This window comes from Neovison vison, chromosome 2, assembly GCF_020171115.1.
Source record: "Neovison vison isolate M4711 chromosome 2, ASM_NN_V1, whole genome shotgun sequence".
Classification (NCBI taxonomy): Eukaryota; Metazoa; Chordata; class Mammalia; order Carnivora; family Mustelidae; genus Neogale; species Neogale vison.
Window position 1 is genome coordinate 94032485 of NC_058092.1, and position 27016 is coordinate 94059500.

The 27016-nt window shown below is 59.9% G+C and overlaps 1 protein-coding gene across 2 annotated transcripts; it reads left to right on the top strand.

Moving 5' to 3' along the window:
- The first annotated feature begins 249 nt into the window (after nt 1-249).
- CELSR2 (cadherin EGF LAG seven-pass G-type receptor 2) lies at nt 250-25248 on the top strand. 2 transcript variants are annotated; one of them, XM_044238833.1, is made up of 34 exons: nt 251-3805; nt 8328-8975; nt 10838-11060; nt 11491-11606; nt 11789-11877; nt 12264-12421; nt 12799-12962; nt 13114-13239; nt 13603-13769; nt 14059-14346; nt 14430-14604; nt 14837-14978; nt 15148-15268; nt 15883-16066; nt 16242-16343; nt 17054-17148; nt 17359-17568; nt 18035-18218; nt 18326-18454; nt 18541-18721; nt 18881-19048; nt 19136-19262; nt 19389-19589; nt 19904-20078; nt 20365-20477; nt 20632-20711; nt 20805-20931; nt 21020-21142; nt 21750-21877; nt 22112-22200; nt 22307-22501; nt 22630-22800; nt 22948-23182; nt 23511-25248. In XM_044238833.1, the coding sequence occupies exons 1-34, from the start codon at nt 472-474 to the stop codon at nt 23536-23538; spliced, it is 8796 nt and encodes a 2931-aa protein (XP_044094768.1). In that variant the 5' UTR covers nt 251-471; the 3' UTR covers nt 23539-25248. The 2 variants fall into 2 exon arrangements, with proteins under 2 accessions (XP_044094769.1, XP_044094768.1); XM_044238834.1 differs by lacking the exon at nt 22630-22800 and having other exon boundaries at nt 250-3805.
- Nucleotides 25249-27016: the final 1768 nt, after the last annotated feature.

The window sequence follows — 27016 nt, forward strand, 5'->3', positions numbered from 1 at the left end:
CTGGGCCCTCGGCCGCGGCGACAGCAGCAGTCGCGGCGGGGACGCGGGGCGCGAGCGGGCGGCGCGGGGCCGTCGAGGAGGGCCGGGGTCCGGGTGCGTAGCTACGCGGACGCAGGTGGGCCATCCCGTGGGGGCGAAGGGGGCACCTCCGGGCTCGGGGAGTCGGCAGGGCCAGGGGCGCGCGGGGCCCGCGGGCGCAGGTGGCGAAAGCCGGGCGCGCAAGTGGAGGCGCAGCGCCAGCCCGCGGTGGTCGGGGTGACCCGGGCGCGGGCCGGGAGCGGTGCGAGCCCGGGTGCGTCGGAGGGCTAAGCGCCGGGCCCCGCCGAGGCAGCGAGGCGCAGGCCCCGAGGGGCGCTCGAGTGGCCCCCGGGGACCGGCGCCCCGGCCCGGGCATGAGGCGCGGCGGGGCCGGCTGGAGCCGGAGGAGGAGCCGCCGCCGCCGCTGACCCGGCCGGCCGGGAGCAGGGAGAGATGCAGAGCCGGGCAGCCCGCGCCCCCCTTCCAACGCCACTGCCGCCGCCGCCGCCGCCGCCGCTGCTGCTGCCGCTGTTGCTGCTACTGCTGCTGCTGCTGCCGCCACTGCTGGGAGACCAAGTGGGGCCCTGTCGTTCCCTGGGGCCCGGGGGACGTGGCTCCTCAGGGGCCTGTGCCCCCGTGGGCTGGCTCTGTCCATCCTCAGCTTCCAACCTCTGGCTCTACACCAGCCGCTGCAGGGATGCAGGGACAGAGCTGACTGGCCACCTGGTGCCCCACCACGACGGTCTCAGGGTCTGGTGTCCAGAATCCGGAGCTCACATCCCTCTGCCACCAGCCCCTGAAGGCTGCCCATGGAGCTGTCGCCTCTTGGGCATTGGAGGCCACCTCTCCCCACAGGGCAAACTCACCCTGCCCCAGGAACACCCGTGCTTAAAGGCTCCACGGCTGAGATGCCAGTCCTGCAAGCTGATGCAGACCCCAGGGCTCAGGGCAGGGGAAAGGTCAACAGAAGAATCCATGGGCGGGCGTTGGAAAAGGAATGTGAATACAGCCCCCCAGTTCCAGCCCCCCAGCTACCAGGCCACAGTGCCTGAGAACCAGCCAGCTGGAACCCCGGTGGCATCCCTGCGGGCCATTGACCCAGATGAGGGTGAGGCAGGCCGGCTTGAGTATACCATGGATGCCCTCTTTGATAGCCGCTCCAAACATTTCTTCTCTCTGGACCCAATCACCGGCGCTGTAACTACGGCGGAAGAGCTGGATCGGGAGACCAAGAGCACCCACGTCTTCAGGGTCACGGCGCAGGATCACGGCATGCCCCGACGCAGTGCCCTGGCCACACTCACCATTTTGGTGACAGACACCAATGATCACGACCCTGTTTTTGAGCAGCAGGAATACAAGGAGAGCCTCAGGGAGAACCTGGAGGTTGGCTATGAGGTGCTCACTGTCAGAGCTACAGACGGTGATGCCCCTCCCAATGCCAATATTCTGTACCGCTTGTTGGAGGGGCCTGGTGGCAGCCCCTCAGAAGTCTTTGAGATTGACCCTCGCTCTGGGGTGATCCGAACCCGTGGCCCCGTGGATAGGGAAGAGGTAGAATCCTATCAGTTGACAGTGGAGGCAAGTGACCAGGGTCGGGACCCGGGACCACGGAGCGCCACGGCTGCTGTGTTCCTGTCTGTGGAGGATGACAATGACAATGCCCCTCAGTTCAGTGAGAAGCGCTATGTGGTCCAGGTGCGCGAGGATGTGACCCCGGGGGCCCCAGTACTCCGCGTCACAGCCTCGGATAGAGACAAGGGCAGTAATGCTCTGGTGCACTATAGCATCATGAGTGGCAATGCTCGGGGACAGTTCTATCTGGATGCCCAGACTGGGGCTCTGGACGTGGTGAGCCCTCTTGACTATGAGACAACCAAGGAGTATACCCTCCGGGTTCGGGCACAGGATGGTGGCCGCCCCCCGCTCTCCAACGTCTCTGGCCTAGTGACAGTGCAAGTCCTGGATATCAATGACAATGCCCCTATCTTTGTCAGCACGCCCTTCCAGGCTACTGTGCTGGAGAGTGTCCCCTTAGGCTATCTGGTTCTCCATGTCCAAGCCATCGACGCTGATGCAGGTGACAATGCCCGCCTGGAATACCGCCTTGCTGGGGTTGGACATGACTTCCCCTTTGCCATCAACAATGGCACAGGCTGGATCTCTGTGGCAGCTGAGCTGGACCGGGAAGAGGTGGATTTCTATAGCTTTGGGGTAGAAGCCCGGGACCATGGCACCCCAATGCTCACTGCTTCAGCCAGTGTCAGCGTGACCATCCTAGATGTCAATGACAACAACCCCACCTTCACCCAACCAGAGTACACTGTGAGACTCAATGAGGATGCGGCCGTGGGCACCAGCGTGGTGACAGTGTCGGCTGTGGACCGTGATGCCCACAGTGTCATCACCTACCAGATCACCAGCGGCAATACCCGCAACCGCTTTTCCATCACCAGCCAGAGTGGTGGTGGTCTGGTGTCACTTGCCCTGCCGTTGGACTACAAACTTGAGCGGCAATATGTACTAGCGGTCACAGCATCTGACGGCACGCGGCAGGACACGGCACAGGTGGTAGTGAATGTCACAGATGCCAACACCCATCGTCCAGTCTTTCAGAGCTCCCACTATACAGTGAACGTCAATGAGGACCGGCCCGCTGGCACCACGGTGGTGCTCATCAGCGCCACGGATGAGGACACAGGTGAGAATGCCCGCATCACCTACTTTATGGAGGATAGCATCCCCCAGTTCCGCATTGATGCCGACACAGGGGCTGTCACCACCCAGGCTGAGTTAGACTATGAGGACCAAGTGTCCTATACCCTGGCCATCACTGCCCGCGACAATGGCATCCCCCAGAAGTCTGACACCACCTACCTAGAGATCCTGGTGAATGATGTGAATGACAACGCCCCACAGTTCCTGCGTGACTCCTACCAAGGTAGCGTCTATGAGGATGTGCCCCCCTTCACCAGTGTCCTGCAGATCTCAGCCACTGACCGTGACTCTGGCCTTAATGGCAGGGTCTTCTACACCTTCCAAGGGGGCGATGATGGAGATGGTGACTTCATCGTAGAGTCCACGTCAGGCATCGTGAGAACCCTTCGGAGGCTAGACCGTGAGAACGTGGCCCAGTACGTTTTGCGGGCATATGCGGTAGACAAGGGGATGCCTCCAGCCCGCACGCCCATGGAAGTGACGGTCACCGTGTTGGATGTGAATGACAATCCACCTGTCTTCGAGCAGGACGAGTTTGACGTGTTTGTGGAAGAGAACAGCCCCATTGGCCTGGCTGTGGCCCGCGTCACAGCCACTGACCCCGACGAAGGCACCAATGCCCAGATCATGTACCAGATCGTGGAGGGCAACATCCCTGAGGTCTTCCAGCTGGACATCTTCTCTGGGGAGTTGACTGCCTTGGTGGACTTGGACTATGAGGACCGGCCCGAATACATCCTGGTCATCCAGGCCACGTCGGCTCCCCTGGTGAGCCGGGCCACAGTCCACGTCCGCCTGCTTGACCGCAATGACAACCCACCTGTGCTGGGCAACTTTGAGATCCTTTTCAACAACTATGTCACCAACCGTTCAAGCAGTTTCCCTGGGGGTGCCATTGGCCGCGTGCCTGCCCATGACCCTGACATTTCAGACAGCCTGACCTACAGTTTTGAGCGGGGGAATGAACTCAGCCTGGTCCTGCTCAATGCCTCCACAGGCGAGCTGAGGCTGAGCCGGGCACTGGACAACAACCGTCCTCTGGAGGCCATCATGAGCGTGCTGGTGTCAGGTAAGGAAGGGCCCAGGTGGCATCGGTGGGGGTGACCCCTGGGGGAGGGCCTGGGCAGCTGTCCAAGGAGGAACTGCTGACCTGCCTCTCTGCCCAGTGCCTGGCACAGAGGTTGAGGGGCCAGAGCAGCTTGGGAAGGAGCCCTAGGAATCCTGGGGCCCTGCCTGCCGCCCCAGGCTGGGCTGGGCTGGACTGCTTTGGTTGGCTGCCCCCTGCCTACCACTGTGTGACGTGGCGGGGAAGTGTTGCGAGGCTGCCCTAGCTAAGGCTGCCAAGATTGTGAAAAAAGGCGCGTGGAGAACTGGGGGGCCAGGAGAGCTGGGGGAGGGGTAGAGAAGGCTGTGGTGTGTGGGAGGGGGAGGTAAGCCGCCCCCTCAGCACCCCTTCATGCCTGGCAGGGTATTCCTGTGATCTCATAACAGCCTTCTGACAGAGTGGAGGGCGCTGGGGCACAGGGTTGCCGCCAAGGGGTCAGGACCCCGCAGTCGGGCCTCTTCTGGCCCCTTCTGGCTGCCGGCTGAGCCCCAGACTGGCTGAGGGGGACTTTGTCTAGTGCATTCTTTTCCCTCCAGGCAGAAAGAGCCTGGCCTGGCTACCCCTTCAGAGCTCCAGCAGGAAGTGAAGCCAGAGCTTATTGTCTCTATCCAAACAGACCCCACTGTCAGAGGCCACCGTTCGTTCGTTCGGGGTCCAGCTTGGGGGAGGGGCTGCAGTGAAGCCAGGGGCAGGCTGAGGCCTCCTGGGCCCCCTTGCCACCCCACAAGCTGTTTTGGGGATGCTGGGCCTTCTTTGCTGGCTGTGACCAGTCTGGGCTCAGGGAATGGGGTGTGGGACCAGGATGAGCAAGGGGACTGGTGGCCTTTGAGGGTAGAGCCCCCTGCTCTGGTGGGGAAAGAACAGAGTCCTGGGGCGTGGGAGCCTGGCCAGGACCCAGGCTGGGCATTCCTGCTGCTTGGCCAAGCGCTCAGCCTGCAGACTCCCTGGACAGAGGACTGGGGGAGGAGAGTTGAGTAGGGGCGGCATTCTGTCTTCTCCGTCAGCTATGGGGAGTGGCAAGGAGCGGGCCAGCCCCAGGTTGCTGAGTCCCTTCCCCAAGCTTGGGAACCACGGGCACCCCGCAGATGGATGGGCCAGGGTACCCCACTCCAGACACATCAGGGAGGGATAGAAGAGAAGAGACTGGCACTCCTGTCACCCCAGAGAGTCTGGGCCTGGAGGGGAATGAGAGGCATGTGGGATGCAGGGTGTGGTTCAGCGCCCTCCTCGCTCTGGGTCCTTCCCGGACAGGTGCCTCCCCTGCCCCACTCCTCAGGTGGCCCTGGGAACCCAGGCATGTGAGCTTTTAGAGGTCATGGACATGGTTCTGTGCCTCTTGAAGCTTCAGTTTCCCTCCAGGAGCAAGGGAAGGGCTGGAGTTCCTGGATCTTTTATCCTTCTCTGTGCTGGGAGAAGTAAGCAGCAGGGAGGGATGGAAAAGAAGGGGCTTTTCCTCTTGTCCTCCCCACAGCCTGTCCTAGGTGAGAGTAGCAGGACACTGAGGAGGCCCCGCCCAACCTGCAGGCTCCTACCAGGACAGAGCCCCTGACGACAGCTCCCCTAGAACAGGAGGGAAGGCCTCAGGCTGGCCCTCTAGCCCTGGCCCCATCCTGTCCCCTCGGCCCTGACCCTTGGAGGCAGTCACCACGGCAACCCTAAAGTTCAGGGAGGCTGGGGTGAGGGGGAATTGACTCCCACTGCCTCTTTGTTTCCCTTCTCTTGTTCTTTGTCTCTCTTTCTTTCCCGCCCCTGCCCCTGCCCCTGCCCATAGGGGCCCTCCTGCTCTGCCCCTCTCTGTGGTCTTCTCCTGATCTCCTGTGTGGCTCTCTCCCCCTTTCCCAGTTTCTCCGTTGCTGGCTTTTTTTCCTGGATCTTTGTTTTCCCCTGTTCAGTCTCCACATGTGTGCTCTCTGCCTTCCCCCTCTCTTGTTCCCTGGGGCTGACGCTGCCCCAGCTCTGGCTGGACGGCTCTCCTGAAGCCCCAGTTCTCCCTGCCTCTTTCTTACTCTCCTGGGACACACAGGAGCTCCTGTGCACGGTCCGGTCAGCTCCCAGAGCAGCAGACCCTATCCAGGCCTACGGCTTCCTCTGGCACATCTGCCAGGGGAGGGAGGCTTGGAGTCTGATTCTGCCACAATCTGGGACCTGGGACCCCTCTTCCCACCTTGCCTGGGCACCTGAGGGGTGACCCAGGTCAAGGCAGGGGAGAGGAACAAAGAGCAAGGATTGAGCAGTACGTTGATTGCTGGGGATGGGGGACCACAGAGGAGGGGGCAGGTGGCCACAGATGGTAGACCAGATGGGAAGCAACGAGACACATTGGGTGAGGGGCATGGGCGGGGCCTGGGACTGCCGAGGGGAGGCACAGGGAGGAGCGCTTGTTCCCAGGGCTGAGTGCTGGTGAGGTTTCTCTCATTCATGGGCTTTGACTGCCTCCTCCCTTCCCTAATCAGTTAGGGGCACTGTGTGGACTCTTGGGCCACTTTCTGCCTGGAGGGACTATCCCATCAAGGAATCAATGGGCAGAGGCACCAAGTACACAAGAGGCCTGTGCCAGCTCCATACCCCAGTGCAGGGTAGTCTGAAAGGAGGGAAGCAGAGCCTGAGGTCATCGATCTGGGCAGGCTTCCTAAAGTAGGTGAGCTTGGGGAGGTGAGAGAAGTAGGAGGACTGTGGCATGGTATCTGGGTAGGCCAGGTGGGAAGGCACAGAATGTTCGGTGGCTGTAGACAGGAATGGGAGGAGCAGGAGTGGGTAATGACAAGCAAGCTTGCTGGTGAGAGCTGGCGGGCTTCGGCAGTCTCAGGTGATGAGGCTGGAGGGCAGGTGGGTGGACTGAGAACGGGGCTTAGATGGGTCTCTGCCTTCAGCCTTCCCAGGCTCAACTGAGCTGCCTGGGGTAGTTAGCCACCTCAAATAGGTGTGGCACAGAAGCAGAATCTATTCCCAGGTTCCTCTCTCACTCCCACCCCACCCCAGAAACACCATCTCCTGACCCATTCCTGCCAGGGAGTCCTTTTCAACATCAAGTTGGGACCCCTGCTGTGCTTTATTTTTTATTTTTTAAAAAGATTTTATTTATTTGAGAGAGAATGAGACAGAGGGAGCACAAGTTGCGGGGAGAGGTAGAGGGAGAAGCACACTTCCCTCTGAGCCAGGAGCCCTATGTGGGGCTCGATCCCAGGACCTTGGGACCATGACCTGAGCCAAAGGTAGATGCTAATGACTGAGCCACCCAGGCGCCCCCCTGTCCTCACCCCACTGTATTTTAAAGACCATTTCTTCACTATGGAGCCATCAACATCTCATTATTTACTAAACACCTACTATGTGTAGGACATTGTAATAAATAAAAACATGAATACCATTTAGAGCCCTGCCAAGCCATTTCCCCCTCCCCACTGGCTTCCAGCTTTCATCTCAGAGCTAAACAAAATCCACTGCCATGTATATGTGCATTCAGGTGTGCACGGAATTTCTGGGCTTAGAGTGTGGGTGGAGAGAGACACTAGAGTGTGTTAGCACCTGGCTGTTTATAAGTGAGTGTGTGGCCCACAGGTGTGGCAGGCATTCGGGTACGATGTGTGAGCCAAGTGGGCGATGAATAGCTGGAGGCCCAAGACTAGAGGAGGGATCAGCCTAGTGGGGCTCTTCTGGGCTTTCAGATTGGACAGCTGCCCAGCCCTGTCATCACTGCCCCCCAGATCCCTCACAGCATCAGGCAATGGGTGCTGCAGCCTCTGGTAGGTGGCTCAGCTGGATTTCCTGGGGTGAGCCCCCCGCCCCCGGCTATCTTCAGCAGCCTGGAGAGTTGGGTAGGAAGAATGCTTTGTGTGGGGCGTTGCTATGGGGATAGTAGGCCTGCGCCCAAGCAGCTATGGGGCTCAGTGGGAGGGGGACTGGGTGGCCCACTGACCCAGTTCACCCCCCACTCTGCTTTGGTGGGGGAGGAGGGAGAACAGACAGGGTCAGGGGTATGGTAGTGTTGAGATATAGAGGCGGAGGGGGTAGGATGATTGTTTTTGTGGGTATCTCGTGGTGCTCTGGGCCCTATAGAAAGGTAAGACATAGGCAAAATCGGGTTCTTGTGCAGGGAAGCCCAGTCTGGTATAAGAGAGCCAGACTCACAGCTTGGGCAGGGAAAAGGTGCACAAACATTAAAAAATGTACCATTCTTCACAACGGAGGGTTTTGGGAAAGTATGCAAAGAGAACTTCTGAAAATCAATTCCCTCTAAGTGTCTATGGGGGCTGATCCCTCAAGGTGTGACTTGTCTACAGGTGACATACATGTAGTTTCTTGGGCCCCTTTTGCCAATTAGAAAAGGGAGTCCATTGTGGCAACTGAGCAATGCAGGGGTGTGTGGGCTAGATCTTAGCTCCCCCTCCCTTCTCCGGGCGCTCCTACCCAGTGCTAGGTCTATGGCTTGGCATCCCCGCCCTCCCCAGCTCCACGTCAGGTACTGACCCATGTGGTTTCTCTGCAGACGGCGTGCACAGTGTGACCGCCCAGTGTGCACTGCGTGTCACCATCATCACGGATGAGATGCTCACACACAGCATCACGCTGCGCCTAGAGGACATGTCGCCAGAGCGCTTCCTCTCCCCCCTACTGGGGCTCTTTATCCAGGCGGTGGCGGCCACGCTGGCCACCCCCCCAGACCACGTGGTGGTCTTCAACGTGCAGCGGGACACCGATGCCCCTGGCGGCCACATCCTCAATGTGAGCCTGTCCGTGGGCCAGCCGCCGGGGCCCGGGGGCGGGCCGCCCTTTCTGCCCTCTGAGGACCTGCAGGAGCGCCTGTACCTCAACCGCAGCCTGCTCACAGCCATCTCGGCACAGCGCGTGCTGCCCTTCGACGACAACATCTGCCTGCGCGAGCCCTGCGAGAACTACATGCGCTGTGTGTCCGTGCTGCGCTTTGACTCCTCCGCGCCCTTCATCGCCTCCTCCTCCGTGCTCTTCCGGCCCATCCACCCTGTCGGAGGTCTGCGCTGCCGCTGCCCGCCTGGCTTCACGGGAGACTACTGCGAGACTGAGGTGGACCTCTGCTACTCACGGCCGTGCGGGCCCCACGGGCGCTGCCGCAGCCGGGAGGGCGGCTACACCTGCCTCTGCCGCGACGGCTACACAGGCGAGCTGGGGGCGGGGCCTGCAGGGCGGACACCACAGCGCAGGCGCAGACCTGGCCTAGGGCCGGGGCAGCCTCCTTCCTTCCAGAGTAAGGTAGAGGTTACCCTGGCCCTAGGCAGATCTGAATTGCTTTTCTACACCTGTTGGGGAGAAAGGAGTGGGGGGGAGCCCTTCTTCTCAGAGTTCGCCTTCCACGCCCCCATCTCAGGCAGCGCAAGTGAGGCCAGCACCAGCTCTAGACGCAGCCCCCTTGGGTTTGTATTCCAGCTTTGCCACGACCTTGGGCAAATTACTGAATCTGTCTGTGTCTCAGTTATTTTCAAATGGAGATAATGAATCTACTTACATCATAACACGGTTATAAGGATTAATTTAATTAACTTAATACATGTAAAGAGCTAGTCTTTGGAAGGTGTTGGCTGTGATTTAAGAGACCCCTGGCATCAGGTGACTTGTTCTGAGTCTCACCCCACAGCTTAACTAGCTCTGAAGCGGGGCCTGGGCCTGGGCCTGGTCTCCGCCATTGCTGAGAGTCACCTTTTGGGCTATAAGCTGTGGTTTCCTTCCCAGGCATTGAGGGGATGGCATAGAAGAAACTGGAGGGGTTTGGGTGCAGGGCAGGATTGTTTCAGAAAGTCCTTGTACCTGAGTGACCCTGAGCAGAAGAGCTCCACTCCTGCCCAGGTGCTGGAAGAAGGGTGAGGCCTTCCTGTGGGCCTGTGACCTGGGTCTTTACACATCCCCTCCCCAGCCTCTCCCCAGTAGGCTCATTGACTCTGCTTTGTGCTCCTGCCCCCGCAGGATCCTGCTTCTCCTCAGGACACCCCCTTCTCCTCTCCTCCTTGGGCCCTTCCTTCCCAGATGGTTAGGCCTTATTCTTTCTCCTTCACAGCCATGCCCACTGGCTCTGCCAGCAGTGGCAGGCAGACCCCACTGCCTTCCCTGCTGCATCTTCCTGCCCAGAACTTGCCAGACTTGACTCCTCTCAGCTGCTGCTGTGGGTGGGGGTGGAAGGAAGGGGAGGGTTTGGGGGATGGGAGGGGAGTCTTTGTCCAAGAGGATGGGGAGGGGGGCTTAGAGTAGGCGAACAACAGTTGCCATGGAAACAAGAGCCAGTCACTAGGCACAGGAGCTGAGAACCTATCTCTAGAATCTGGGAATGGGGAGGGAGAGAAAGGGGTGGATTTTCCATCTGATGTTGTTGGAATTTTCAGCTCCTCCACTAAAATCCTGGTCTGCTCCCAAGGCTCCTTTCCCCGCTCTGTCGCATCTCCCAAGTGCACAGAGGGCCTCAGTCTGGACCGCAGGGCCCAGGGTGGGAGTTCTCTGCCCCATTCCTGAGAGTCCCCAGCTTCACACACCCCCAACTACCCCCCCTTTCCACCCAGAACTCTGACAATCCAAGTGAAAGCCTAGTCTCATCCGCAGTGAGGGATACTGATCTTGGCGCCTGACAGGGACAAAAGCACCAGTGGGAGGGAGGGAGGAAGAGGGTTCGGCGCCAGCCCTGGTGTCCTGCAGGCTCTTTCCTTCAGGCACATTCACCCCTGTGGGAACAGAACACCCCCCAGCTTGCTCAGTAGCTGTGTCGGAGGGGGTCAGGGAGTCAGAGGCTTACTAGGACTTGGGCCTTCTGACCAGGGGACCCGGCAGACCTGTGCGCTTGAGCCCCAAATAGGAGTACAGAAGGGCCTGGGAGCTCCAAGAACTTGCAGAGCAGCAGTATAGGGGAGGGTGGTGAGGATGCTTGGGAGAACTTGGGAGTGTTGTTGACGGAGGGATGGCTAGGCCCCAGGGAGACATCCCAGTTCCCCTCCACCTTCTCGGGCACTTGGTTATTACCCTGCCTTTCCCCCTGCCCAGGTGAGCACTGTGAGGTGAGTGCCCGCTCAGGCCGTTGCACGCCAGGCGTCTGCAAGAATGGGGGCACCTGCGTCAACCTGCTGGTGGGTGGCTTCAAGTGCGACTGCCCATCTGGAGACTTCGAGAAGCCCTACTGCCAAGTGACCACACGCAGCTTCCCTGCCCGCTCCTTCATCACCTTCCGTGGCCTGCGCCAGCGCTTCCACTTCACCCTGGCCCTCTCGTGAGTGGCTGGGCACTGGGCGGGGGGGGGTGCGGTAAGGGAGTGTGGTGGGAGCCTGGGGTGTCTCCCCTTCTACAGACAGAGTAAGAGGTCAGGCAGCGGAAGTGCTGGGAGCAGGCTGTTGGCAGAGCCAGGTCAGCACTTCGAGTTGCCTGTGCACTGTGCCAGCAGCCCTTCCTCACCCACCTGGGGCACTGACTGCTCCTCCTACCCACTTTCAAGGGTGGGGAGCCATGGGGTCAGGGGTCTGGTTTCAGATCCGGTGTGGGCTCATCATCCACACTTGAGCTCCAAGGCCCATGGAGCCAAGGGCCACAGTGTCAGCCCTTTAGAGGGTTCTGCGTAGGATCAGGGGCTGGTTAGGTGGCTGGAGTGTTTGGGATTAGCTAGGTGCCCCATTCCCTGCCCCCTACCCTCAACTCCCGCTCAGGTTCGCCACCAAGGAGCGTGACGGGCTGCTGTTATACAACGGACGCTTCAACGAGAAGCATGACTTTGTGGCCCTCGAGGTGATCCAGGAGCAGGTCCAGCTCACCTTCTCTGCAGGTGACCCCGTTTGCCGCACGTCCTTGTCCATCTCCCAGAGGCCCTAGGTGTCTTGGCCTCTGATCCCAAGTCACACACACACCTCCCCCCAGCCAAACCTGGGTCTGGTCCCAACCATGAGCATACCCTCCCCATTCCCAGCCCTCATCTGCTATCCCAGCTCACCTGGGTCTTTTCCCCAGGGGAGTCGACCACCACCGTGTCCCCATTCGTGCCTGGAGGGGTCAGTGATGGCCAGTGGCACACGGTGCAGCTGAAGTACTACAATAAGGTGGGTGTCGGAAGGGGTCGGAGTCAGTAGCTTCTGTCCTTGCCTCAGGTGTTCAGACTGAGGGGGTGCTTTATCTGGGGGCTGGGCGGCTGGTCACGGCACTTCTGGCTGAAAGGGAGGGAGGTGGGTGGGCTGGGCCGTTCCCCTTTACCACTGTGTGGTGCTCGATGCTCCATGTCCTATTAGACAGGCATGGACTCCAGACACTGTTGAGGAAGGCAGGTAAGCACGTAGGTCCTGTGAGCACACTGAATGTGCATGTGTGTATACATGCAAACGTGTGTGTACAAAAGAATGTTTGCAGGTGCTGGTGTCTCTGTGCCTGGCCCGTGCACCTTGTGAGCTCCTTGTTCATGGTTCTCCTTGTCTGCCATCTCTGTCCACAGCCACTGTTAGGGCAGACGGGGCTCCCACAGGGCCCATCGGAACAGAAGGTGGCTGTGGTGACTGTGGATGGCTGTGACACGGGGGTGGCCCTGCGCTTTGGAGCTGTCCTGGGCAACTACTCCTGTGCTGCCCAGGGCACCCAGGGGGGCAGCAAAAAGTGAGTGGGGTTGGGGGAGGGCTGGGGCATGGGGTGCAGTGTGGGACCAGGTAGGGAGGGCAGGTTGAGATGGTGAGCCTGAGGGGGCCTGGAAATGGAAACCAATCCAGGTGAAGGCCCTCCCTCCCCTTGCTTCCCTTGGCCCCTGCTCAGCCTTCTACAGGAGTCTGGGGAGGGGAGTGGAAGCGGCAAGAATAGGGGATTAGAGCAGGGTCTGGAGGGTGGGTATGAGGTGAGGTGAGAGCAGCTCCAGGTTGGGGTGCCTCCCTTCCCCTGTGCTGTTCTTCAGGGACCCTTGGGCTCTTGGTCTCCCTGGCCTGGTGGCAGGGAGAGGGGAGAAGGAAGAGCCAGAAGACCCCCCATTTTTGCTTCTCCAGGTCTCTGGACCTGACAGGGCCCCTGCTGCTGGGTGGGGTCCCCGACCTGCCTGAGAGCTTCCCGGTCCGCACTCGGCACTTTGTGGGCTGCATGAGGAACCTGCAGGTGGACAGCCGGCATGTGGACATGGCCGACTTCATTGCCAACAATGGCACTGTGCCTGGTATGGGAGCCTGGGGCAGGGGCCAGGCCCAAAGCCTGGGGTGGAAAGGAGGGCTGTGCTGGTATGGGGACGTGGTGGGGGTTTCAGAGGCCCCTCCGGCCACAGGTTTCCAGTTTGGAGCCCCGAGGGAGCCCCTCTCTCTCCCTTCTAGGCTGCCCTGCCAAGAAGAACGTGTGTGACAGCAGTACCTGCAACAACGGGGGCACCTGTGTGAACCAGTGGGACGCATTCAGCTGCGAGTGTCCTCTGGGCTTCGGGGGCAAGAGCTGTGCCCAGGGTAGGAGAGGCTGCCAGCAGCGGCCAAGGCCCGGGAGCTGTCAACAATGCTGGGAACGCTGGCAGGGTCGGGGAAGGCACTGGGCAGGGCCCAGCCAAGCTGGGCTGTGGGCGGAAAAGCGTGTCTGGGCAGAGCCCTGAGAGGGTAGCGTTGGAGACAAAGGGCCCAGTCAGAGGCAGGCCTGGGCACAGTGTGGGGCGGGCCCTGGACAGGTAAATGTTCTGGAGGGCGGGGCCGGCTCGGGGCGTGGGCACTGGGAGAGGCAGTGCCCTACCTCCAGCGGAGCCTGCCCCTCTGAGCATCACACCCCCTGGGGCACTTGGCCACTCCATCCTCAGAGTCTGCCTTTATCTGCCTTCCCAGAAATGGCCAACCCGCAGCGCTTCCTGGGCAGCAGCCTGGTGGCCTGGCACGGCCTCTCACTGCCCATCTCCCAGCCCTGGCACCTCAGCCTCATGTTCCGCACGCGTCAGGCCAACGGTGTCCTGCTGCAGGCTGTCACCAGGGGGCGCAGCACCATCACCCTGCAGGTGAAGCAGGGAGGGGTAGGGGGCAGGCAGGCCCTGAGCTGGGCCAGGGTAGCCTCCCGGCCAGGTCTTAGAGGGCTGGGTGGGGTCTTTCCTTTTTCCAAGCCAGAAGCCTCTCGGTCCAGTTGTTGGATCACTGCTGCCATCTATTGGCTGCAGGGGAAATAAGACCGTTTCCTCTGGGACCTCAGCGGTGCCAGAGGATGGGTTTGGTGGTCCAGCAGAAGGGCAGTGTGCTGGAAGAGCCGATGAAGGCAGACTGCTGACCCTTTTTTCTTCTCTTTTGGTGAAGCTAAGGGAAGGCCACGTGGTGCTGAGTGTGGAGGGCACAGGGCTGCAGGCCTCGTCTCTTCGGCTGGAGCCAGGCCGGGCCAATGACGGCGATTGGCACCATGCACAGCTGGCACTAGGAGCCAGTGGGGGCCCCGGCCATGCCATCCTGTCCTTCGACTATGGGCAGCAGCGGGCAGAGGGCAACCTCGGGCCCCGGCTGCATGGGCTGCACCTGAGCAACATTACCGTCGGGGGAGTGCCGGGGCCGGCCGGTGGCGTGACCCGCGGCTTCCGGGGCTGTCTGCAGGTGGGCGGCCTCGTCTGTCTTCCCCTCCTCTCCATCAGGAGGCCCGCTTCATGGAGGGCCAACATTGCTTGTGTCCCTCCCAGGGCGTGAGGGTAAGCGAGACGCCCGAGGGGGTTAGCGGTCTGGACCCTAGCCGCGGGGAGAGCATCAATGTGGAGCCAGGCTGCAGCCTGCCAGACCCCTGTGACTCGAACCCGTGTCCTGCCAACAGCTACTGCAGTGATGACTGGGACAGCTATTCCTGCAGCTGTGATCCAGGTGTGCCAGGGGCCCGGGGAAATGAGCAGGTGGGCACGTCCTGGGGTCTCACTTCAGCTCTGCTGTGTGGCCCAAGGCCAATCACATGACCTCTCTGAGCCGTGTCTCCTGCACTACAAAGCTGTGGCCAGCCTGTAGGGTTCACAGGTGGAAGGTGGCAGAGTGAAGGCAGGTTTAAACAAAGTGCCAGGGAAGGGTAGGGATTGACCCTCTGTCATCTTTACGATCCTAGGTTACTATGGTGACAACTGTACTAATGTGTGTGACCTGAACCCATGTGAGCATCAGTCTGTGTGTATCCGAAAGCCCAGCGCCCCCCATGGCTACACCTGCGAGTGTCCCCAAAATTACCTTGGGCCATATTGTGAGACCAGGTGAGTGGACCCGGAAGTGCAGCAGCCTGTCCCTAAGGCGGTGGGGGGGGTTCCCCTTAGAGCACCAGGAACTGGGTTGAGCTACAGCCACCATCAGAAGGGTCACACGAGGCTGCAGCAGGCAGGCATGGCAGAGGGAGCTCATCTCTGCCTGGGCCCCTCTCTGCAGGATTGACCAACCTTGCCCCCGAGGCTGGTGGGGACACCCCACGTGTGGCCCGTGCAACTGTGACGTCAGCAAAGGCTTCGACCCAGACTGCAACAAGACAAGCGGCGAGTGCCACTGCAAGGTGACTGCCCTGACCTGGGCCTCCACATGGCCATCTGGGCCCATGAGGGGAGGCAGTGGGGAAAGCCTTCCCACAGAGAGCTCAGGGCTATGTGCTCTTCCTATGATGGGGGATACAGGTGGCCACGTGCTCTTCTGTGTCTGCTGTTTGGGGGGACCCGAGACCTGTACTTTACCATGGAGCTCTAGGCCAGCTGTACTGGCCATTTGCAGCCCACTCTGACTGGTGGTGTCTTATTGATGGGCTACCCTGCAAATTTTTACTAGTTAAATTTTTTTTTTTATGATTTTGTTTTTGCAAGAGAGAGCGAGTGTGTGAGAGTGAGCCTGTGTGCACAGGATAGGGGTAGGGACAGAGGGAGAAGCAGACTCCTGCTGAGCAGGGAGCTCGATGTGGGGGTTGATTCCAGGACCCTGGGATCATAACGTGAGCTGAAGGCAGACACTTAGCTGACTGAGCCACCCAGGGGCCCCTAAATATTTTGAATACCACTCCTGGGGGGACCTAAAGTCAGCGAACCTCTCTCTAGAGGGGCCACAACCTAAAAGACCCGTGAGCATCCCGGAGAGACAGAGCCTGAGCCAGTGATCCATGTTGTCTGTCCTCCCTCTCAGGAGAACCACTATCGGCCCCCAGGCAGCCCCACCTGCCTCCTCTGTGACTGCTACCCCACGGGCTCTTTGTCCCGCGTCTGTGACCCCGAGGATGGCCAGTGTCCATGCAAGCCAGGCGTCATTGGGCGCCAGTGTGACCGCTGTGACAACCCCTTTGCTGAGGTCACCACCAATGGCTGTGAAGGTAGGATTCCCACGATGGGTCGGTGGCTCTCCTGCTGTGTGCCAGGTCCCAGCATGCCAGGGAGGCCAGGAGCAGGGGCTGGTTGCAGGCCTGAGGCTGCTGAGGGAGGGCTGGAAGCCCAAGCAAAGCTCCGGGGGGCAGCTGCTTCTGGGTGACCCTGTGTGCTTCCTTGCAGTGAATTATGACAGCTGTCCACGGGCCATCGAGGCTGGGATCTGGTGGCCCCGTACCCGCTTTGGGCTGCCTGCTGCTGCCCCCTGCCCCAAAGGCTCCTTTGGTAGGTGCTGGAAGCCTAGAATGTGATACTGTGGACTCAGTCTCTCATCCCTGGGATGAGGGTGGGAAGCCCCTGGCTGCAAATCCCGGGATCTCTCTCTGGAGACTTCATGTCCCTTCCTTCCTTGGTGCTCTGTTCCTCTGCTCCCAAAGTTGCCGGGATGAGAGGCACCTCTATTTTGAACTCTTATGAAAAATGCTGACAAAGCTGCAGCATGCCTGCCACGGGGATGGATTCTAGAGATTCAAAGAGGAATCAAACAGCGTTCCCATCTGCAGTTCACGCCCTGGAATGGGAGTCTTGCCACTCACAAGGAAGGCAGTCTGGGGATTAGGGGCTGTTGGGTGTAAGACGCCCCCCCCCCAGGATGGGGGTTGGTGCTGGTCCTTGGATCAATGATGATCAGGGTTCATAAGCAGAGAGTGGCAGGGAGCCCAGACTGATGGCAGCATAGGGGCAGCGATGCTGGGGTCTTGAGAACACACACCCCGTACTCCTGGAGTCCTCCCTCGGGCCAATCTGGCAAAGGTCTGGGCTCTAGTGTTCTCCAGAGTTGTCTTCCTCTTCTGAGCTGGGCTGCAGGAGGGCAGGGCCCTTATTGGCTTGTTCCTGTCTCTGGCCCACGAGGTGCTGGACCCCAGGAATTCAGGCAGGTCCTGGAAGCCTCCTGTATCTCTCCTGAGGCCTGCCCTCTGGGCTTCCTCCCCCAGGGACTGCCGTGCGCCACTGTGATGAGCACAGGGGGTGGCTCCCCCCAAGCCTTTTCAACTGCACATCGGTCACCTTCTCAGAGCTGAAGGGCTTTGTAAGTCAATCTCTTCATCGCTAGCTCCTCTCTCCCCTCCCTGCTGCCGGCTTTGAGAGAGGGACTTCTGAAACTCCAGGCCCTACCTCCCAGGGCCTCCACATGGAGTGGCACTTCTCCCCTTTCCTGAGGCCCTTTTATTCCTGAGTTCTAGCTCTGTCCTCCTGTGCTAACCTCCCTTGCTCCCTGTTCTGTCTGGCTCCATCCTAGGCTGAGCGGCTGCAGTGGAACGAATCGGGCCTGGACTCTGGGCGCTCCCAGCGACTAGCCCTGCTTCTGCGCAATGCCACACAGCACACAGCAGGCTACTTTGGCAGCGACGTCAAGGTGGCCTACCAGCTGGCCACACGGCTGCTGGCGCACGAGAGCGCCCAGCGGGGCTTTGGGCTGTCCGCCACACAAGATGTGCACTTCACCGAGGTGGGGCTTGGATGGGGCAGGGCTGGCTGGTTAGATGGGGGTCATGGTGAGTGAGCCTGTTCCTGAGGCAACTTGGGGGCCATCCCTGCCTTTGGGGAGGGACCTCCCTGCTAGCCTGAGGCCTGCAGGAGCTCCCTTGAGCTGTGGAATTTAGAGTATCTCTTTCTAGCCCTTTTTCTAGTAAGGTGCTGGTAGAAACTAATGTTTGTATTGGGGCCTGGTGTGACCAGGCTCCTCGGAGCAGAGGCCCTGCCCACTGTGCCACAGTGGGGAGAGGTCAGCCTCTAATACCTGGGTGGGGGTCCAGGACCAGGGCCCAGAAGCCCTTAGCTGCAGAAGGAGGAGAGAAGGTCTGAGGGAAGGGCATGGTTCGGATGGGTCGCCCTGGCTGGTCTAGGCACAGGTGTGCCAGGTGGCGGGGATGCGAAGGCCCCGGGTTATAGCACCATGACCACGCCTACCCTAGAACCTGCTGCGGGTGGGCAGTGCCCTCCTAGACGCAGCCAACAAGCGGCACTGGGAGCTGATCCAGCAGACGGAGGGTGGAACGGCCTGGCTGCTCCAGCACTACGAGGCCTACGCCAGCGCGCTGGCCCAGAACATGCGGCACACCTACCTGAACCCCTTCACCATCGTCACGCCCAACATTGGTGAGCCTGGGTCAGGGCGGGGCTTGTGCACAGAACCCCAGGCATGGCCTGCTGGGCTGGGTGCCCACCCGCCTGGCCGAGGGTCTGAACTGTGACCCTCTCCCCAGTCATCTCTGTGGTTCGCTTGGACAAGGGGAACTTTGCTGGGGCCAAGCTGCCCCGCTATGAGGCGCTGCGTGGGGAACGGCCCCCAGACCTTGAGACGACGGTCATTCTGCCTGATTCTGTCTTTCGAGGTCAGTGGGGAGCTGCAGTGGGGGTCGGGAGCATGGCTGGGGCGTCTGTGCAGGGCCCAGCTGAGTGGAGAATGTCCTGATCCTAGAAACACCAACTATGGTCCGGCCTGCGGGCCCTGGAGAGGCCCAGGAGCCTGAGGAGCTGGCCCGGCGTCAGCGGCGGCACCCGGAGCTGAGCCAGGGTGAGGCCGTGGCCAGTGTCATTATCTACCGCACCCTGGCTGGACTGCTGCCCCATAACTACGACCCAGACAAGCGCAGCCTGAGGTGAGCGGCCGAAGAGATGAGGATGGGGTGGGGATGCAGGGCGGGTGAGTGCGGGAGCATGGAGAGAGGCCGGGGCTGGGGGTATCCCCCAGCATTGCGGGGTGTCCCCTCAGCCACCAGACGGCCCTAGTGACCGTATGCCTACCTGTTCCTCATCAGAGTCCCCAAACGGCCGGTCATCAACACGCCTGTGGTGAGTATCAGCGTCCATGATGACGAGGAGCTGCTGCCCCGAGCCCTGGACAAGCCGGTCACCGTGCAGTTCAGGCTGCTGGAGACAGAAGAACGCACCAAGCCCATCTGTGTCTTCTGGAACCATTCCATCCTGTGAGCCTGCACTGGACTTTGGGCAGAGAGCCAGGTCCCTGGGCGCCTTCCCCTCTTCATCTCCTGACTCTGCCTCCCCTCCCACAGGGTCAGCGGCACTGGTGGCTGGTCAGCCCGAGGCTGTGAGGTCGTCTTCCGCAACGAGAGCCATGTCAGCTGCCAGTGCAACCACATGACGAGTTTTGCCGTGCTTATGGATGTGTCCCGGCGGGAGGTTAGACCCCCAGTAGGGGATTGGGGGGCCAGGGGCATGCTTGGAGCTAGGGGTGGGGGCCCAGGGCTCTGGGCTGGATGCTCAGGTCCAGCCCTTCCTAACTCTCCTGGCCCCCCTGCCCTGCAGAATGGGGAGATCTTGCCACTGAAGACACTGACCTACGTGGCCCTAGGGGTCACCTTGGCTGCCCTGCTGCTCGCCTTCCTCTTCCTCACAGTCCTGCGTGCCCTCCGCTCCAACCAGCATGGCATCCGACGGAACCTGACTGCTGCCCTGGGCCTGGCGCAGCTGGTCTTCCTCCTAGGAATCAACCAGGCTGACCTCCCTGTAAGACCTCTTTCCTTACCCAGAAACCATCCATAGCTCGCAGTCCTCCCTGGCTGCCTAGGAGTCCTCCCTGGCTGTCTGCCCCAGTCCCTGCTTCTGCAGCAGCAGCTCCGATGAGCTCAGCCCCACACCTAGCCCACGGTTTCCTGTTCTCGAGCTCCCCCTCACTTCCCTGGCACCCTAGAAGTACCTCTCTCTGGCCCACACTTCCCAAAGCACCACCCAACACCCCGGCCCTCCCTGTCTGCCTAATAAGTCAGAATCTGTGCCCTGGGGGTGCCCTGGTCACTGACCTGGCGTGGCTGGGCCCCCAGTTTGCTTGCACAGTCATTGCCATCCTGCTGCACTTCCTGTACCTCTGCACCTTCTCCTGGGCCTTGCTGGAGGCCCTGCACCTGTACCGGGCGCTCACCGAGGTGCGCGACGTCAATGCTGGCCCTATGCGCTTCTACTACATGCTGGGCTGGGGCGTGCCCGCCTTCATCACAGGTACTGCCACCCCATTCCCGGTCTGAGGCTCTACATTTCCAAGCCCAGGGTCCACCTTCATGCCATGTTCTCTCCATCCACGCCCCTGTGCCCCAGGCCGAGTCCTCCTCTCAGCCCCTGATGCTTCCCACCAGGGGCTGGGTCCCCCATCCTGGAGAGGTCGGCAGGGACACAGAATGGGTGGAGCCCTTCATCCCCTGTACCTGGCCCCATGAGCCCACGTGACCCCTGACTGATTCCCAAGGCCCTACCACTGCTTCCCCTGCTGTTGTCACTGTACCCCCAGGTCTAGCTGTGGGCCTGGACCCTGAGGGCTATGGGAACCCGGACTTCTGTTGGCTGTCCATCTACGACACGCTCATCTGGAGTTTTGCTGGTCCTGTGGCCTTCGCAGTCTCAGTAGGTGTCAGAGAGTGGGCTGAGGGCCAGCAGGCTTTGTGTGTCCTCAGGGTCCCCTTCAGGAGTGGCCCACCCCACTGCTGGGCCCCCGTGGGGTGGGGTAGGAGCTGTCTGTCCCCTGATGATGCCCCTCCCCAATCTCCTGCCCCGCCAGATGAGTGTCTTTCTGTACATCCTGGCGGCCCGGGCCTCCTGTGCTGCCCAGCGGCAGGGCTTCGAGAAGAAAGGCCCCGTGTGAGTATGGGGTGTGAGTGCCTGGGCAGTGGGCAGTGGGCTGGCGGTGGTGCAGGGGGCCTCCGGGCCGGGCTCACAGCCCCGCCTCTCCAGCTCAGGCCTGCGGCCCTCCTTTGCCGTCCTCCTGCTGCTGAGCGCCACGTGGCTGCTGGCACTGCTGTCTGTCAACAGTGACACCCTTCTCTTCCACTACCTCTTTGCTGCCTGCAATTGCGTCCAGGTGCCTGACTGTGCCCTGTGGAGGTGGGGGGTGGGACCTGGCCGTGGGGGCCCAGACGGGCACTTAGCTGCTGCCTGTTGCCTGCCAGGGCCCCTTCATCCTCCTCTCCTACGTGGTGCTTAGCAAGGAGGTCCGGAAAGCTCTCAAGTTTGCCTGCAGCCGCAAGGCCAGCCCTGACCCTGCACTGACCACCAAGTCCACCCTGACCTCGGTGAGGGGGCCGGGGGCCAGGGACATGGAGGGCTCTGGGGCCGGGAGGAAGAGGCAGGAGCCCCAGAGAGCTTGTTCTCTGTGCTTTGTGCCCCACTCTTTCTGCACTCCAACATCCTTTCTCAGGAGGAGGAAGGGCTGGGGAAATGGTATGTGTGGCCCAGGAAGAGCAGGATTTGGGGCTGGCGAGGGTTTGACTCAAGAGAGATGGGAGTGAAGCTAGGAAGAACAAGGCCAGGAAGGGGCCAAGACAAGTGATGCAGTCATGGGTACCCTACGTCTGAGAATCCCTGGCGCATCTTGGTAAATTTTGTGTCTCCCACTCTTGGAAGATCATTCCTAGTACCAGCTTTTACCAGGTAGCCGTCTTGTGGAGCTGAGTCCAGGGTGCTTAGCGTGCATGGGGCTTGCACAGCTAGGTCAGAGCTACATCCACTACCAGGCCCTGATATGGGGTTGTGTGTGGCTGAGATATGGGGCCTCTCTCCTCCAGAGCTGGGCATGTGAGAGGTAGACCTTAGGGCAAGCTCCCTCGGCCCTTCCATTCCCCATCCTGGGGCCGTCTCATCCTGCTCCCCCACTTACTGACCACTCCGTTCCCTGCCTAGTCCTACAACTGCCCCAGCCCCTATGCGGATGGGCGGCTGTACCAGCCCTACGGAGACTCAGCCGGCTCTCTGCACAGTGCCAGCCGCTCGGGCAAGAGTCAGCCCAGCTACATCCCCTTTTTGCTGAGGTGAGCATTGGGGTTCGGGGTGTCGGCAAGGGGCTCAGAGCACCACGCAGGCTGGAGGCCAGGCCAGGCACCTGCTGGGAGTCGTATAGCACACAGGGAGCTGACATGCGTGACAACTTAAATTAGAAGCAGGAGGGGCACAGGGCAGGAACTGGGAACCCGGAGAGAGAGAAAAGAATGGGACACTGGGCAAGGGGCTGGGCTGAGCCCTCCAGCATGGTCTTGTCTTCTCAGGGAAGAGTCCACACTTAACCCCGGCCAAGGGCCCCCCGGCCTGGGGGACCCAGGCAGCCTATTCCTGGAAGGTCAAGATCAGCAGCATGGTGAGAAAGGAAGCTCGTGCTGGCTGGTCGGGGGGCAGCTGCCTGGCTTTCGCGGAGGGCGTGCAGAGGCGGGTGGGTCAGCTCTGATCTCTTCCCTGTCTCCCAGACCCTGACACAGACTCTGACAGTGACCTATCCCTGGAAGATGACCAGAGTGGTTCCTATGCCTCTACTCACTCGTCAGACAGCGAGGAGGAGGAAGAAGAGGAGGAGGAAGGGGCCGTCTTCCCTGGAGAGCCGGGCTGGGACAGCCTGCTGGGGCCTGGCGCCGAGAGACTGCCCTTGCACAGTACCCCCAAGGGTGGGCCAACGCCAGGGCTGTGGCCTTTGAGGGGGCAGTGGGAGGGCAGAGAGCCAGGGACTCCCGGGGTGGTGACTTTCCTAGTTGTCTGCCTTCTCTGGGCCTTATCTACATCCTTTCTCCACCAGATGGGGGCCCAGGGCCCGGGAAGGCCCCCTGGCCAGGAGACTTTGGGACCACAGCAAAGGAGAGTAGTGGCAATGGGGCCTCTGAGGAGCGCCCGTGGGAGAATGGAGATGTCCTGCCTCGGGAGGGGTCCCTTGGCCCCCTTCCAGGCCCCTCTGCCCAACCTCACAAAGGTGAGTGGGGCATGCCCGGCTGCCATGGTCCCCCATTTGGCAGCCTCCCACTTCACATTTGCCTTGTGGCTGGTAGGGCTCTCTAGGGCAGCTCCCTGACCCACCGCCTGCTCCTCATGGTGCCTGCCCCCCCACCCCGGCCCACAGGCATCCTCAAGAAGAAGTGTCTGCCCACCATCAGTGAGAAGAGCAGCCTTTTACGGCTACCCCTGGAGCAAGGCACAGGGTCTTCTAGGGGCTCCTCAGCCAGCGAGGGCAGCCGGGGCGGGCCCCCTCCCCGCCCTCCTCCCCGGCAGAGTCTCCAGGAGCAGCTGAACGGGGTCATGCCCATCGCCATGAGTATCAAGGCAGGCACAGTGGATGAGGACTCGTCGGGCTCCGAGTGAGTGGGGCTGGCTGGGTGGGACAGGGGGCAGCCCCACAGAGCCCCTGGCTGGGCTCAGAGCCACTTCCAGGCCTCCCCAGGCTGCTGTGGCTGGCAGTCGGGGAACCAATGGGTTGGTGTAGCCCAGCTCCCTTACTGTGATGTGCCCGCAAACCATGGGGGCCCATGGGGTCAGCTCAGCCTGCATCAGGCGAAGTGAGGGAGGGTGGGGAGCTGGGGGTTGCTTTCCTGTTTCCTTCTCCTGGTGGAAGCTTCTCACTGTCTTCTCTGCTCCAACTAACCCCCTGTCTGCCTTTTCTGTCACTTTCCTTTCCTGCCTCTCCAGATTTCTCTTCTTTAACTTCCTGCATTAACCCTGGGCCGGTGGTTCCTACACCCTGCGGCTCCTTTACCTTCCCCAGCTGCACTCATGCCCCACTCCTGTCTTGTGCTTTATCCTGCCCCTGCTCCCCACCGCCTGCCCGCAGCAGCGACGAAACGTCCATCTGAGGAGCCTGGGCCTTGCCGGGAGGGGCACCCACCCCACCCAAGGCCATCTAGTGCCAACTCCCTCCCCCACCATCCCTTTCACTGCACTTTGGACCCCTGGGGCCAACATCTCCAAGACAAAGTTTTTCAGAAAAGAGGAAAAAAAGAATTTAAAAAAGGATCTCCACTCTTCATGACTTCAGGGATTAATTTTTTTTATATGCTGGAAACTGACTCCCCTTTCCCTTCCCAAAGAGGATAGGACCTCCCAGGATACTTCCCAGCCTCTCCTCAGTTTCCCATCTGCTGTGCCTCTGGGAGGAGAGGGACTCTCGGGGGGTCTGCCCCTCATTTGCCATCACCAAAAGGAAAGGACAAAGCCACATGCGCCCAGGGCATCGAGCCCTGCCGGCTGCACCCCGGCGGGCCTCAGTGTGGTGAGGGCATCAAAGACAAGGGCACTCCTCACCCTGCCTGTGCTGCCCCTCCCAGGAACTGAAAAAGCCCCGTCCGGAGAGGGGGCCGAAGGACTCCGCGCCCCCGGACCCCCAAATGCTGCATGAACACATTTTGAGGGGAACCCGTGCCCCTGGGTGGAGGCCGGGCCACCCCAGCCCCTCTCCTTTCCCTGGACTCTGGCCATGTGCTACAGCCCAGGTGTTTGCTCAGTTCGCTGACCCAAAAGTGCTTCATTTCCCTGCCTGACCTGCCCGGGGAAGGCCAGTCACATGTTCAGTTGCGCTTCTTTGCTGTGGTGTGGGTGGGACAGGGAGGAAGAGTAAGGCCAGGGCTGGCTCAGTTGCCCCCAGAAGTCTCAAGCACAGGTCTCAAGTCCGGGTTCTGGTGTCCACACAGCCATCCCCGCAAGATCAGACAAATCCCATTTTGTCTGATTACTGTGGTCTCCGAGATGTGTTCTATTTTTAACCCCTTTTCGGAATTGGCTCTCTTCTTCAAAGGACCAGGTCCTGTTCCTCTTTCTTCCCCTTCTGCCACACCCATCCTCAGCTCCCTGCGAAGAGAGAGTTAATATATATTTTTATTTATTTGCTTTTTATGTTGGGATGGGTTCGTGTCCGGTCCCAGGGGGTCTGATGTGGCCATGACAGGTCAGGTGGGTGCCCAGCATTCCTGGCGTGGGGGGGTTGAAGCCCTTTCCCTCGCTCCAGGCTCTCATCTCTTGCCTCCTCTCCTCCTGCCACCCCAGTTTTGCCAACCACTGTTCATTTGAGTTACCGTGTACGCTGAGCATGTATTCCCCACTTGTCACTGACTTTCTTCTGGAGCAGGTGGCTAGAAAAAGAGGCTATGGGTGGGAAAAAAATGTTCTGTTTCTCACGTGTAAGGCTGGTTGCTCGGTTTTCTGCCATGGATTCTCCCCTTGAACCCTCCCCTCAGCAATTCCTACAAAGGGTTAAAAATTTAACTGGTTTTTAACTACTGATGACTTGACTTAAAAAATACAAAGATGCTGGATGCTAACTTGATACTAACCATCAGATTGTACAGTTTGATTGTTACTGTAAATACAGTAGGGTTTTGTGTTTGTTTTTTTCATTTCCCCATACCACTGAATAAACTGTCGTTCTGTGCGGGTTGAGCGCCATCTTCTTGTTTCTGTGGGGTGCCCTGTGCTTCCTGAGCGAGGCTCTGGAAAACACGAGCAGGCAGGGCCCTGGGAGGGCCCAGAGGTCAGGGGACTCGGATGTCACTTGGCCAGTAAGCTAGCCTCACCACCAGCACCCCGGCGGTGCTCTCCAGATAGCCTCATCGGCACAGAGCCCATGTCCTGGTGTGTCCAAGGAAGATGTGGCAGGCGTCAGGAGAGTATCCTTGTATCAGGACAGGAGGGACATGTTTTCAGTGGAGAGGCTGCAAAGAGCCGGCAGGTTTCCAGTTCAGCCCCTCAGGGCTGAGTCCTGGGGACAAAATTCGGGAGACAGGGAGGGCAGAGTGGCTGAGTGGCTCAGTGACGACGTACCTTCTGACTTCACTCCCTTGGGTCATTGTGTGTGTTTTCCCATCAGGAATGAAACAACAATTCACTCAAGCCACCTACGTGCTCTGCAACACTTTTTCCGTTTGCGAGTTTTCTGTTTTCCAAGGCTCTGGTCAGCAGACTAGCTGGGAAGTTAACACAGTGGCCATAGAGGATAGTGATGAAGAGCACAAACCTTGGAACCAGACCCAGTGACTTAAGCTCTCTGAGCCTTAGTTTCTCTGCCTGCAAAATGAGGATGATAACAGCATCCTCCTAATTGAGCTTTTATGAGAATTAAATGAGTTAACACATGTAAAGTGCTTAGAACAGTTCACAGTGCATAGTAAGAGGCCGGTAAATGTTGGCTTCCCTCATTGTTGCTCCTGGGGAGGGGTGGGGGTAGAGTGCATACAGAGAAAAATAGAAAGCAAGCCCAAAGGGAAGGAAGCAGGTAGCTGAGCAAGAAGGGCAGCTGTGGCAGGTGGGCCTCCTCCCTAGCTGGCAAAGTCTCTTGGATGTTGCTTAAGCAGGTTTGCAGCAGGATGGGGGCAGGGCAGCTGGGGGTTATGAAATTCAAGCCTGACCGACGGCACAGGGAACATGCCTTACCCTTTCTGGCCACCAGGTGGCAACAGCACATGGGGCTGCAGCTCCTTTCGCCTCCCAAACCACACACAGGTGCCATCTGCTGGCCACACCTCAGTCTGTTCTGTCGGGGGTCACCAAGGGCCCTGCTCACCAGATGGCAGCTCAGGACTCAGCTGGAGAACACCCCAGAGGTTTTCTTGCCTCTGCCAAATTTCTCCAGAGCCAAACACTTGGTGTTTCCACATCCCCTACCCCAGCTCAATTCTTAGAATCCCAGAGGCTGTAGGAGTTGCTGCAGGAAGCTCAGGGAAAGGGGCAAAGGCCTAGGCGGCTGCTGCTGTCACACAAATGAATGCATTTGGTGAACCTGGAGATCAGTCATAAAAAGGAGAAGACAGCGGTGGAGGGCCCCTGTCTGGGTAAGAGCATTTCAATGCCTAAGTAGGGTGCTGATGGGCATATATGTGTGGGGGGCACTAGCTGATGCTCCTCTCCCTCTGCTCCTTAAGTCATAGCCCAGCCTTTAAAGAGGGAAGTTCTCTCAAAAACTCACAAGGAATTAGGGGTGCCTGGTGTGCAGTCTTTTTAGCATCTGACTTGGTTTTGGCTCCCGTCGTGACCTCAGGGTCGTGAGATCAAACCCTATGTTGAGCCCTGCCTTGGTTCCATTCTTAGCCTGCTTAAGCCTCTCTTTCCCTCTCCCTCTGCCCCTACCTGCCCCCTCCGCCAGCTCTCGCTCTCTACAATAGACAAATCTTTAAAAAAAAAAAACCTCACAAGAATTGATTTGGTTC